The 12,461-nt window shown below is 41.7% G+C and overlaps 1 protein-coding gene and 1 long non-coding RNA gene across 2 annotated transcripts in view; one reads left to right on the forward strand and one right to left on the reverse strand.

Moving 5' to 3' along the window:
• Positions 1 to 724: 724 nt before the first annotated feature.
• LOC117075391 overlaps positions 725 to 12,461 on the reverse strand; it is a 34,006-nt gene continuing 22,269 nt past the window's right edge. Inside the window, exon 3 of the long non-coding RNA XR_004433979.1 lies at positions 725 to 4,204. This is a non-coding gene — a long non-coding RNA (uncharacterized LOC117075391). The remainder of the gene's footprint in view (positions 4,205 to 12,461) is intronic.
• On the forward strand, positions 10,898 to 11,536 carry LOC117075390 (peptidyl-prolyl cis-trans isomerase A-like). The gene has a single exon (XM_033197701.1). The coding sequence runs from the start codon at positions 11,012 to 11,014 to the stop codon at positions 11,504 to 11,506; it is 495 nt and encodes a 164-aa protein (XP_033053592.1). The 5' UTR covers positions 10,898 to 11,011; the 3' UTR covers positions 11,507 to 11,536.

Here is a 12,461-nt window from a genome sequence, read left to right on the forward strand (position 1 = left end):
CTAGGTGGGGTGGGGACTTGGAGAAATTTTCTGTCTAGCTAAAGGATTGTAAATGCACCAATCAGTGCTCTGTGTCTAGCTAAAGGTTTGTAAACACACCAATCAGTACTCTGTAAAAATGCACCAATCAGCGCTCTGTGTCTAAAGGTTTGTAAATGCACCAATCAGCAATCTCTAAAAACGGACCAATCAGCATTCTGTAAAATGGACCAATCAGCTCTCTGTAAAATAGACCAATTAGCAGGATGTGGGTGGAGCCAAATAAGGGAATAAATGCTGGCAGCCTGAGGCCTCATGGCAACCCACTGGGGTCCCCTTCCAGGGGGTGGAAGCTTTGTTCTTTCACTCTTTGCAATAAATCTTGCTGCTGCTCATTCTTTGGGTCCCCACTGCCTTTATGAGCTGTAACACTCACTGTGAAGATCTGCAGCTTCACTCCTGAAGCCAGCGAGGCCACAAACCCACCTGGAGAAACGAACAACTCCAGGGGCCCCACCTTTATGAGCTGTAACACTCACCGCAAAGATCTGCAGTTTCACTCCTGAAGCCAGTGAGACCACGAACCCACCAGGAGGAATGAACAACTCTGGACACGCCACCTTTAAGCGCTGTAACTCTCACTGCGAAGGTGTGCGGTTTCACTCCTGAAGTCAGCGAGACCACGAACCCCCCAGAGGGAAAAAACTCTGGACACATCTGAAGGAACAAACTCGGGACACACCATCTTTAAGAACTTTAATACCGTGAGCATTCGCAGCTTAATTCTTGAAGTCAGTGAGACCAAGAATCCACTGAAAGGAACCAACCAATTCCCGACACACCAGTACAATCACATTCGGAAGTACTGGGGCTTAGAGTTTCAACACATGAATTTGGGAAGGGGGAGATGTCATTCCACCCATATCTACCTATTTGCTTTGAAGAATTATTGTGAGCAAATGATTAAACATGTGAAAGCACTTTCAAAACTGGAAAGCACCGAACAAACATAAGGCAATAGCATTAAAATATGACAAATCTTGGGAACCATTCGTGCACTGTACATTTCAGGCACTGAAGCATTCCCTCACAATGTTATTGGCATTATTCATTTCACTTCAACCCGGGCAGTGTGTGTGTTATCGCACATCCTCAGCGAGTGACACCCACATCACTGTGTATTGCTTGTTTTTTGTCTTTCTGGAGCTTCAGGCTTTCAGCAGCTCATTTCAGGCTGTCCCAGCTACCTCCTCAGAGGCCAGAGGCACCACCTTCCCTCAGAGGGAAAGCTGCCTGCGAGGCCGCCGACAAGCGCCTGATTTCCCCATCCACCAGCTGCGTAGCCTTGGGCAAGGCCCCTCCGTGCAGCACTTCGTCCCGATTCCACGGCTGAAAAAGAGGGATAACAATCCTCACAAGGAGGCTGAGGATTAATGAGTTAATCTTTATAGAGCATTAGGAGAACACAAAATGGACAAACCCCTATTTATCCCTTTGTAGAACTAGCCTACAAACTAAACTCCCACTAGGAAACCAGGACCCTTTTATATAATGTTTACTTGAAGGAGGCAATTTGCAGATTTTAATAAATCTTAGCTTCCCAGAAGTAGGAAAAAGGCACACATTTTACTATATCTAAGTAAAAAAGTAGAACAATCTCTTCCTACTGAAGGTTTTGCTTATCAGAGGCTAACAGAGGCCAGGGAGAAACTGTGACCTGTGGTCTGCCTTGCCTGTCATGGATAAGGAAGAACCAGAGACTCTCCCCAGGGCTGTCAAATGTTTTTAAAGCTGACATCCTTGGCGTTCACAACCTCCAAACTCAGTGTGTGGGAGGAGGGGATGGATACCATTTAACTGCCTCCCACAACTTGCCAAGCCCACCACCATTTTCCCAGGCTAGCAGTAGCCATTCCTTGCTTAATAGCAGTGCTTTCAAGCCCTTCAGAGACAGGAGTACTTCAGCAGCCAAAGTGGGAAGTCCTTCTTCCAAGTCTACCAAGGCCTTTGGCACCCCCCAGAAGAGTTTGTCAGTAGGAACTGTCTCTGTTTACCATGTTGCATTAACTCTTTGCTCAGAATCAATCACTCCACCTGTGATTGATTGTCTGGGGCCACCAATACTGCTTTGGGGGGAAGTTTTTCTCCATACCACATCCTTATTTTCCTTGCCTCACTCCCAGGCAATTTTCACCACAGGTCTGGCAACAGCCTTCTAAAGGATCTCCGTCATTCTGCTCCCTAATCCCTACTGCACCGTCTTCCCTGCTCGTCTCCACCTATTCAACTTCTAAATTTGAAACAATAAAATCTTCCAAATCCCACCTCTATTCTAATATCCCCTGGAAGTTCCTTGTTTAAAGGATCAGTAGAGATTAGCCAGGCCAAGAGAATGCCGGTGTGTGAGATGGGTCGAGGAGGGAGAGAAGAGGGCCAGAGAGCAACAGGAACTGCAGAACAGCACATACGAAGTCGTGATGTGAGAACGTGGCTCGCATATGCAACTACTCAGGACTCAGCAAAACTGGAACCTAGAGGGAAATAAAGTTGGCGAGGGTCAGCAGAGCCAGGTCCCCTGTGGAGGAGTTTGGACTTTAGGAGAAAGTGGGGGCCATTGAAGGATTTTAAGTAGGCAAGTGTCACAAACAAGTTTGCAAGTTAGAGAGATTTCTCTGGCAATGGAGTGGAGAACGCATTAGAGGAGAAATACTGGAAGCAGAGAGACCATCTGAGAGGTTGGTGCGATGATCCACAGTTGACGGCAGCAAGGGGTAGGAAGGAGAGGGGATGTTAACTTCGGCAGCATTATTCAAAGTGTTGTCCTTGGGCAAATGCCAACTTCTGGACCAATGTCTGTCCTCCAACTGTTTTTCCTGATCTGTTATGAGATGAAGAACTGGTGCCAGAATGTAAAGTCAAGGCACTTACTGCTTCATCAAAAAAAGTCTTGCTTTAAGGGGAAAAAAAAGTCAGTCCTACTGAACGGTGTGCTTAGTGAAGTATTTGTTTTACATTCTGGCCCAAGTCCGTTATCTTCATGAACGCGTAACAAACAGTCTGCAGACCAGCACTGCAAGTGGTACTGACTCCAAGGACTTTCTGGATTGATGATGATTTGGATCAAAATGAGAAGTTTATAATCATGGTGGGTTCGGTAAATGAGGGAGACAATACATGCTTATAAGAAAAACAAGTAACCCAAGTGTAGTCAGAGTGAAAACCTGAATGAGTGATGCATTATCTCACTCATTCTTTGAGGACTCCAGCTGAGAAGCTGGATCCCAGAATGGAATTACTGTGGGCTTTTGCATAAATCAGAAGTGAGTTCAAATCCCAACTTCATGACTGACTGTGTAAACTTATGTTAGTTAGCTGACTTCTCTGAACCTTATTTCCCTGTGTATAAAATGGGAGAAATAATACCTGCTTCACAGTGATGTGAGCTCATGACCTAGCACGTGGCAGGCGTTTGTTCGCTGTTCCCCAGATGTGGCACATGGTAAGAATTCTTTGAAAGAAAAAAAATGTGCTGAATATCATTTTTAAAATAAACAGAAAAGTAATGAGAAGACAGTTTTTAAAAAGTGATACAAAGACAGAGTTGGGAGTGTGTAATCAGCTCTTCTAAAACATCAAACTGTGAAAAGATAGTAAAACCAAGCAGTTAAGATCTATCTGCAGTCAAGTTGTAAAATACACTTTTCTTACCCCATCTTTCTCTCACAGACACTTCTTCCTACCTCCAGCCTCAGCCTCACGTTCTGGGGCCCAGCTTTGGGTCATCTTGACTAAGGATCCATCCTCAGCCTTGGGTCTTGGTCTGATAACAGGGCTCTGTCTTGGTACCTGTTTTGGTCCTGTTAATGCTATTACAGGTATCGTCCCAATACTCCAGGTCCCTTTGCTAGAACACCTGGGTTGCTCTTGCCACTCCCCTGCCAAAGAGATTCCTAAGTTATCAGGCCTATGGCTGTTGCCCTGGTGCCTACTTGCAGACAATTGTGCTTGAGAACACACCAGAAGCCCACTGCCAGCTTGTTTGTATCTCTTTTCAATTTGTCTGCTGGATTCTGATGCAATATGCTGTCCCTTCAGGCACCAAACTTTGCAGTCAGATGGAAACTTGCCCAGAGCTTGATGATTCCAGGGGTCTCCCATCCCTCAGTACCTGCCTTAGCTCTAGTGTCAAATTCAGTTCTATGGCCAAGCTTTTTGCTACATGTATCTGAGACAAGAAAACAAGACAAACGATATGTATTTTATGTCTATATAACAGTTTATAATTTACAAAGTTCTTTCACATTATTTCATTTGACCCTCACACCCTCACATCAAAGAAATTTTCCTGTTTTATAGATAAGTGCAGGTGACTTACTGGGGCGGTCAACTGTCCCAGTTAGTCCAGGGTTGAGGGGGTTGAGGGGGTTCCCAGACCGCAGGACTTTCATTGCTAAAACCAGGACAGTCCTGAGCAAACTGGGATGGTCAGTCACCCTATATCACATAGCTAGTAAGTGACTGAGCTCGGATTTGAACCCAAGGCACCTAGCCCATACTTATTGTACTTATTGAGTTATTGAACTCAGTAGTTATTATTGCTAATATTATTGAGCTCAATAACTGTTAAATGAACGACAGACACCTAGTCTGTCTCCTTTCCACTGTGCCATGTGCTTCTCCTAAACAGCATTCTCTTCAGACTAATACATAAAGGTGTTGTTTGCCTCCTTTCTTCTTCCATGCCAGTCAGTGGAAAGGAGAGGGGAAACACTGCTTTGCAAGAGAAAAGCATCCTTGCATTAACTCCATGTCAGAATAATCACTGACAGTTATAATTTCAACAAAGGAATTAATTAACAGAGTCTGTAATTATCTTAACAAGAGCTTGAAATCAAAAATGATTGTGATGGGCCACTAACCCAATCAATATATGTACTCTGCCCTGGGATAATCTAAGACTGATTGCATATATGAATATTCAGTACATGTAAATTTTAAATCCTACCATCAGATAACAACAAAGGGTTGAAAGAGATTTAGTGGTCAGTATGTGTCCTTCCATTCAACCTTGACTTCACTGAAACCATCTCAGAAAAGAGAACAATTGGTGCTCCTTTTAAAGATGTCCCACTGAGGCAAGCCCAAGAACTTCTTCAGGTGCTACTTTCAGCCACCACTGAATGATGAGTACAGCTTAACTTTGCAGCTAGTAAAAGGAGTGCTGGATATCAGAGCCTGTTAACTTTCCCTCTACCAGAGTCTCTGTGCAGGACACAACCTCCAGTTTCCTATCCCCTCAAATCCCTGCCAGCTCAAGCTCTCCTCTGTCACCCAGGATGCCACTATCCCCCAAGACTGTGTCTAGCCTTTCTTTTGACATATTTCCTTAGTTAACTTATATAATCTTCTGGGATAATTTTTTTAAGAGATAGAGTCTTCTCTGTTGCACAGGCTAGAGTGCAGTGCCACTATCAATCATAGTTTATTGCAGCCTCAAACTCTTAGGCTCAAGTAATCCTTCCTCTTTCAGTCCCCCGAGTATCTGGGATTACAGGTGCGTGCCTCCAAGCCCAGCTAATTATTTTATTGTTTGTAATGATAAGGTCTAGTTGCTGACCAAGCTGGTCTGGAAGTCCTGGCCTCAAGCAGTCCTCCCAACACAGCTTCCCAAAGTGCTAGGATTACAGGTGTGAGCCAACACACCTAGCATCTTTTGGGATAGTTGATTCCAAAGATTTGTATGCACCCAACATTTAACTTTTTTTTCTTTCTGGATACCCATCATTCATTCAGCAAACATTTAGGAAATGACTATAATGTGTCAGGCACTGTGCTAGGTACTGAGATTAGTCATAGAAAAGTTACAGGAGTTAGTAAGGCAGTTAAAAGGAACACAGAATAGAAAAACTATTCCTGGAAGAGAGGACAGCATCACATATAAAAAACAATATGCTCAGAATACTACAAATGAGTTCAAAAAAGTAGGAAGCAGGAAGTCTCTAGGAGTTGGCACCCATGGCCAACTGGATAATTCGGTACTTTTCCAGGAAGCCTTCTCTGGCTCATTTTGAGAGAAGGAATAGCTTCTGCCCCTCACCTTGAATAAACATAAAGCATTCAAGACCTCCTGAGGCCATCGTCTCTTATTTTCCAGTTTCCAATTGGTTTCCACTGTGAAAATATCTTAGCTCCTATTTGCATTTTCTTTTCCATCTGTCTCTTTGTATATACCCTATATGCTAATCGACATCAATGTTTTCTGCCAGCAACCGCTGGGAAGGGTGGAGTAGCCATCGCTTCCTGAGACCCAGGAAGAAGAGAAAACCATGAGGTTATCATCTCTGTGCTATGATTAAGCCACTGAGTGTTTCCTTCAAAGTCTGGTTAACTTATCTTAACACAACCTCAAATACTTGTCTCTGCGAAGCACACTCTATCAACTGAAGGAACAGAATCCCTTACACTCCCAAAGATGCTTTCCAATGGCAGAAAGGAAGCTAAGCAGAGGACTGGCTTAATTCAGGCAGTATTAAAAGCAATACCAAGAAAGGGAAGGGAACTGAAAGAAGGCTAGGAAAAGCAAGGGATGAGGAGAAAGTGGCTCTCTAGAAATTGTTCCTGGCTTTCAACATTATTACGGGCATGACAATCACGTGCCTGCTCCACACACAGGCTCAGCTAGAAGTTATTGCCCAAGTCCTACCTGCCAAGCCTGAGCTGATTGGAAAAGTGGTAGGATCTGATCCAAGGTCTGTCACCCCACAGGCTGGACAATGGCCTGTGAAGCAGCCTGAGAATGATGATACTGATGGCTGTAATAATAGCAGCTATGATGCATTAGGGGTTACTATGTGCATGGTAGATAATTTATCTCACTTAATCCTCACAACAACTCTTTGAGGTAGATACTATTATTATCTCACTTTCACAGATGACAATACATGTTTCAAGAGGTTTCACAAATCTGCCAAGCTCAGAGGATTGAGTCAAACTCTGATCTGTCTGATTTTAGAACCAAACCCTTCCTCACCTTTCAGTATTGCCTTTCATTCATTTATTTATTTATTTAAAAAAAAATTCTTCTGTACCCGTTATTAACCAAGCACTATGGCAAGTGCTGGGGATACAGTGGAGGCCAAGACTTAAAAAGACCCTGGCCCCTGGGGCTTATACTGTATAGAGGAGATAGATACACAGTAAGCAAATGACACAAGTAAGTACAGGCTGCATTCCGTACTATGAAGAAGACAAAGGGTTTGTTATGATAGGTGTAGGGGAGGCCGGGTGTGGTGGCTCACGCCTGTAATCCCAACATTTTGGGAGGCTGAGGTGGGCAGGTCACTTGAGTTCAGGAGTTTCAGACCAGTCTAAGCAACATGGCAAAACCCCATCTCTACAAAAAAATTTTTATAAAACTGGGCGTGGTGGTGCATGCCTGTCATCCCTGCTACTCAGGAGGCTAAGGCTTAAGGATCCCTTAAGCCCAGGAGATGGAGGTTGCAGTGAGCTGAGATCGTGCCACTGCACTCCAGCCTGGGTGACAGAATGAGACTCCATCTCAAAAGAAAAAGAAAAAAAGAGAAAGAAAGGAGAGGTGTAAGGAAACTTCCTTAGGTGGTTAGGGAAGCGCCCTCAAGGAAGGGGCATTACACTGAGATCTGAAGGATGTGACAGAGTCAGTTATAAGGTGTCCTGAGGAAAAGTCAAGGGAACAAGATGCAGAACAGGCCAATCAAAAAAGAGACAGAGGTCAGTGAGGCTGGGTGCCTAGAGAGCTTGGCAGAGGCCAGATGTCACGGGCCTTAAAGACTACCAGAGGAATTAGAACTGGCTTCCAAGTGCAATGGCAAGATACGGGACAGAGTTAAGCAGTGGAGACTGGAGATGGCTGGTTTACTTTTTATTAAAAAGAGAAGGGGCATAATGTAGTAGTTAAGCTCATAGACTCTGGACCCAGAATGCCTGCACTCAAATCCCTGACTTGCTGCTTACCAACTATGTGACTGTGATAACCTCTTCTGTGCCTCAGTTTCCTTATCTTTGAAATACAGACACTAACCAGACCTGCCGCAGAGGGCTGTTGGAATGATTAAATTAATTATTATTTGAAACCACGTAGAATACTCTTTGGTACCTAGTATAAACATGCTTAAAAAGTACTTAATTTCCATGGTGAGAATATAATTTCCATGGTGAAATAATAAACAGATAATTAATAGATGTCTTTACAAATATAACCATATAAATTTGTTTTGCAGACATACAGCAATGTAATATCAAAAGCATGCTTTTCTTTCAGTGAAGACTTTTTGCATTGTTCTTTCTCTTTCTTCCTCTTTCTCCCTCTCCACTACATCAGCAACTGCTCCCACGTAAGGTAATTTATGTCAGGAACGCCATATGTTTCCGACCACAGAATTCTAAATAGGTAGACATAAGATTTATGTGCATACACATATGTGGCATTCTTTTATCTTTGTTTTGCAAAAATTAAATTACTATGTACAATTGACCCTTGAACAACTCAGGAGCTAGGGACACCAACCCTCTGCACAGTCAAAAATCCATGTATATCACCACCACCAGAAAAATATAAAAAGAAAAAAGAAAAAAATCTACTTATAATAGTTTTGACTACCCCAAAACTGAATTACTAGTAACCTACTGTTGACCAGAAGCCTTAATGATAACATAGACAGTTGATTAATACATATTTTGTATGTTATATGGATTATATATGTATTCTTACAGTAAAGAAAGCTAGAGAAATGAACATGTTATTAAGAAAGTCATAAGGAAGAGAAATATATTTACTATTCATTAAGTAAAAGTCAACCACCATAAAGGTCTTCATCCCTCATTGTCTTCATAATGAGTAGACTGAGGAGAGGAAGATGAGGGGTTGGCCTTGCTGTCTCAGAGGTAGCAGAGGCAGAGAAGGTGGAGGAGGTGGAAGGGGAGGCAGGAGAGGAAGGCACTCCCTTGGTGTAACTTTTATTGAAAACACACACACACACACACACGTATAAGTGGACCCACACAGTTCAAACCTGTGTTGCTCTACTGTCAACTGTATATCTTTTTCTCACTCAAACCAGTATAATTCCATTTCATCATTTAAATGAGTGTATCCTGTTCCATGGGGGCAGATATACCATAATTTATTCAGCTGTTCCTCAACCAATGAACGTTCATTTATCCCCAGTTCTTTTTGTTGTTACTAACTCTGTCTCAGTAAACATTATTGTTCAAATGACCTTACAGTCTAGTGGTTTCACCTCTATGAAGTAGATTTCTAGGAGTGAGTAGATTTTTAGGAGATTGCTAGCCTAGATGACATAATTGTTATTTTCTAGATAGAGATGGATGAAAAATCACTTGTTTAAAAGACTAATACTGTTGTCATTTCCTGCAGGAAGATATGCAAATGCTCATTTGCCACAGCAGGTCATTTTTGCATGGATGCCAACTTATGTTACTTTCTTCATAAAAATATATTCAATGAAAATGTACATGTAGTAAAAACACACAGATTATAAGTATACAGTTTGGTGAGTTTTGACACGTGTTTATACCATATTATACCATGTCACCAACACCACAATCAAGATATAGAATATTTCCAGCACCGCAGATAATCTCGCTTGCAGCCAAACCCCACCCTCTGTAAGCAACCACTGTTTTGATTTCTATCAATGTAGATTAGTTTTGTGTATAATTAAACCTCCTATAAATAAAATCATGTAACGTATTTTTTGGTGTCCGACTTCTTTTGCTCAACGTAATGTTTCTGAGATACATCCCTGTTGTTGTATGTATCAATAAGTAAACAGTAGATAATCAGGGCTAGGCATCATGGCTTGCACTTATAATCCCAGCTACTCAAGAGGATCACTTGAGCCCAGGAGTTCAAGGTTAAAATTTAAATGGAACAAAATGTACAGATTCCATATGTTCCATTGAGTTTCGACAGTTGTATACACCCATTTAACCACCATGCCAAACATTTCCATAATCTCAGGCTCTCCTGGTCCTTTGTGGTTCATTCCCATGCCACTTTACTCCATCCAGAGTCTGTTCTAGAGCTTTATACAAATGGAATCATAGAGTATGTACTCTTTATATCTGCTTTCTGTCACTAAACATAATGCTTTTTTTATTCATTTATGTTATTTCCGTTAATGGTAGTTCATTCCTTTTTATTACTGATTAGTATTTCATGTAGCATAATTTGTTTCTCCATTTTCCTGTTGCTGCACATTGGTGTTGATTCTCATTTTTTAGATTTTCTGTATAAGACTGCCATAAATTTCTTGTGCAAGTCTTTTTGTGGACATGTATTTTTATTTCTTTTGTATAAATACCTGGGATTATAATTGTTAGATTATAGTTTGATGTATAAATTTGTAAGAAAATGACAAGCAGATTTCCAAATGTAACATTTTTGTAAACAAGGTTTTTTATATAACAAATCATGTTGTCTCCAAGTAAAGACAGTTTCACTTCTCCCTTTGCAATCACGTGCATTTTATTTCTTTTTCTTGCCTTATGGTATTGGCTAGTGTCTCCAGTGCAGTGTTAAACAATAAGTAAAGAAAGCAAACTTTCTTGCTTTCTTTCAAGACTTACAGTGAAATAATTTAATATTTCTTTTTATTATTATTTCTTAAGACAGGATCTTGCTCTGTTGCCCAGGCTGGAGTACAGTGGCACAATCATATATCACCATAACATCAAACTCCTAGGCTCAAGTGATCCTCCTGCCTCAGCCTCCTGAGTAGCTTGAACTACAGGCATATGTCACCACACCTGGCTAATTTTTGTATTTTTTTTTGGAGAGATGGGAGGCTCTGCATGTTGCTCAGGCTGGTCTTGAATCCCTGGCCTTAAGCAATCCTCCTGTGTTGGCCTCCCAAAGTGTTGAGTTTACAAGTATTAGCCACTGTGCCCAGTTTGCATTCAATATTTCATCAATAACTATAATGGTGGTTTTGCAGACACCACCACTGCCAGGAGCCCAGTACTACCCACGATGGTCAATTCCTCTGTGTTCTTTGACACCGCTATCAACAGCCAGTCCTTAGGCCTCATCTCCTTCAAGCTGTTTGCAGGCAAATTTCCAAAATCAACAGAAAACTTTCATGCTCTGAGCACTGTAGAGAAAGGATTTGGTTATAAGGGTTCCTGCTTTCACCGAATTATTTCAGAATTTATGTGTCAGGGTGGTGACTTCACACGTCATTATGGCATTGATGGCAAGTCCATCTACGGGGAGAAATTTGATGATGAGAACTTCATCCTCAAGCATACAGGTCCTGGCATCTTGTCCACAGTAAATGCTGGACCCAACACAAACGGTTCCCAGTTTTTCATCTGCACTGCCAAGATTGAGTGGTTGGATGGCACACATGTGGTCTTTGGCAAGGTGAAAGAAGGCATGAATATTGTGGAGGCCATGGAGTGCTCTGGGTCCAGGAATGGCAAGACCAGCAAGAAGATCACCATTGCTGACTGTGGACAACTCTAATAAGTTTGACTTGTGTTTTATCTTAACCAACAGACCAATCCTTCTGTAGCTAAGGAGAGCACCCCTCCACCCCATATGCTTCAGTGTCCTATAATCTTTGTACTCTCACTGCAGTTCCCTTTGAGTTCTGTCTTTTCCTTATTCCCTTTCTATGCCTAGCTGGATTGCAGAGTTAAGTCTGTAACTATGAAATAAAAACTAAATAACAAAAAAAGTGCATAATATTATCTGTAAGTTTTTCATAGCCACCGTTTATGAAATTAAAGCATTTTGTTTCTATTCTATTCTTCCTTTGCAAAGGTTTCTAATTACGAATGGATGTTCTATTTTGTCAAATGCTTTTTCTGCATATATTGAATATAAGTATCATAGTTTTCTCTGTTTTTCTTTTATGTGTGAATTACACTGATTGGTTTCAAGAAGACCTTGAACTAAGCTTTCATTCTTAAGATAAGCTCTACTTGGTAATAATATATTATCCATTTAAGTCATTGCTAAATTTGATGTACTAATATTTTGTTCAGAATTTTTGCATCTGTGTTCATGAGGAATACTCATCTGTAATTTTTTATTTATTTGTTTTATTATCTGTTTTTAAAATTTCTTTGACAGGCTTTGATGTCAATATGATTCTGGCCTCGTGAAGGAAATTTGGGGCAGTTCCCTTCTCCTATATTTTTTAAGAAGTTTGCAGGCTGGGCATGGTGGCTTATGCCTGTAATCCCAGTCTGAGGGAGTCTGAAGCAGGAGGATCACTTGAGTCCAGGAGCTTGAGACCAGCCTGGTCAACATAGCAATAATCTGTCCCTACAAAAAATTTGAAAATTAGCCAGACATGGTGGCATGCACCTGCAGTCCCAGCTACTCAGGAGGCTGAAGTGGAAGGATTCCTTGAGCCCAGGAGTTTGAGGCTGCAGTGAGTTATGATTGTGCCACTGCACTGCAGCCTGGGCAA

The sequence above is a fragment of the Trachypithecus francoisi genome, unplaced genomic scaffold (genome assembly GCF_009764315.1).
Source record: "Trachypithecus francoisi isolate TF-2019V2 unplaced genomic scaffold, Tfra_2.0 Lachesis_group5, whole genome shotgun sequence".
NCBI lineage: Eukaryota > Metazoa > Chordata > Mammalia > Primates > Cercopithecidae > Trachypithecus > Trachypithecus francoisi.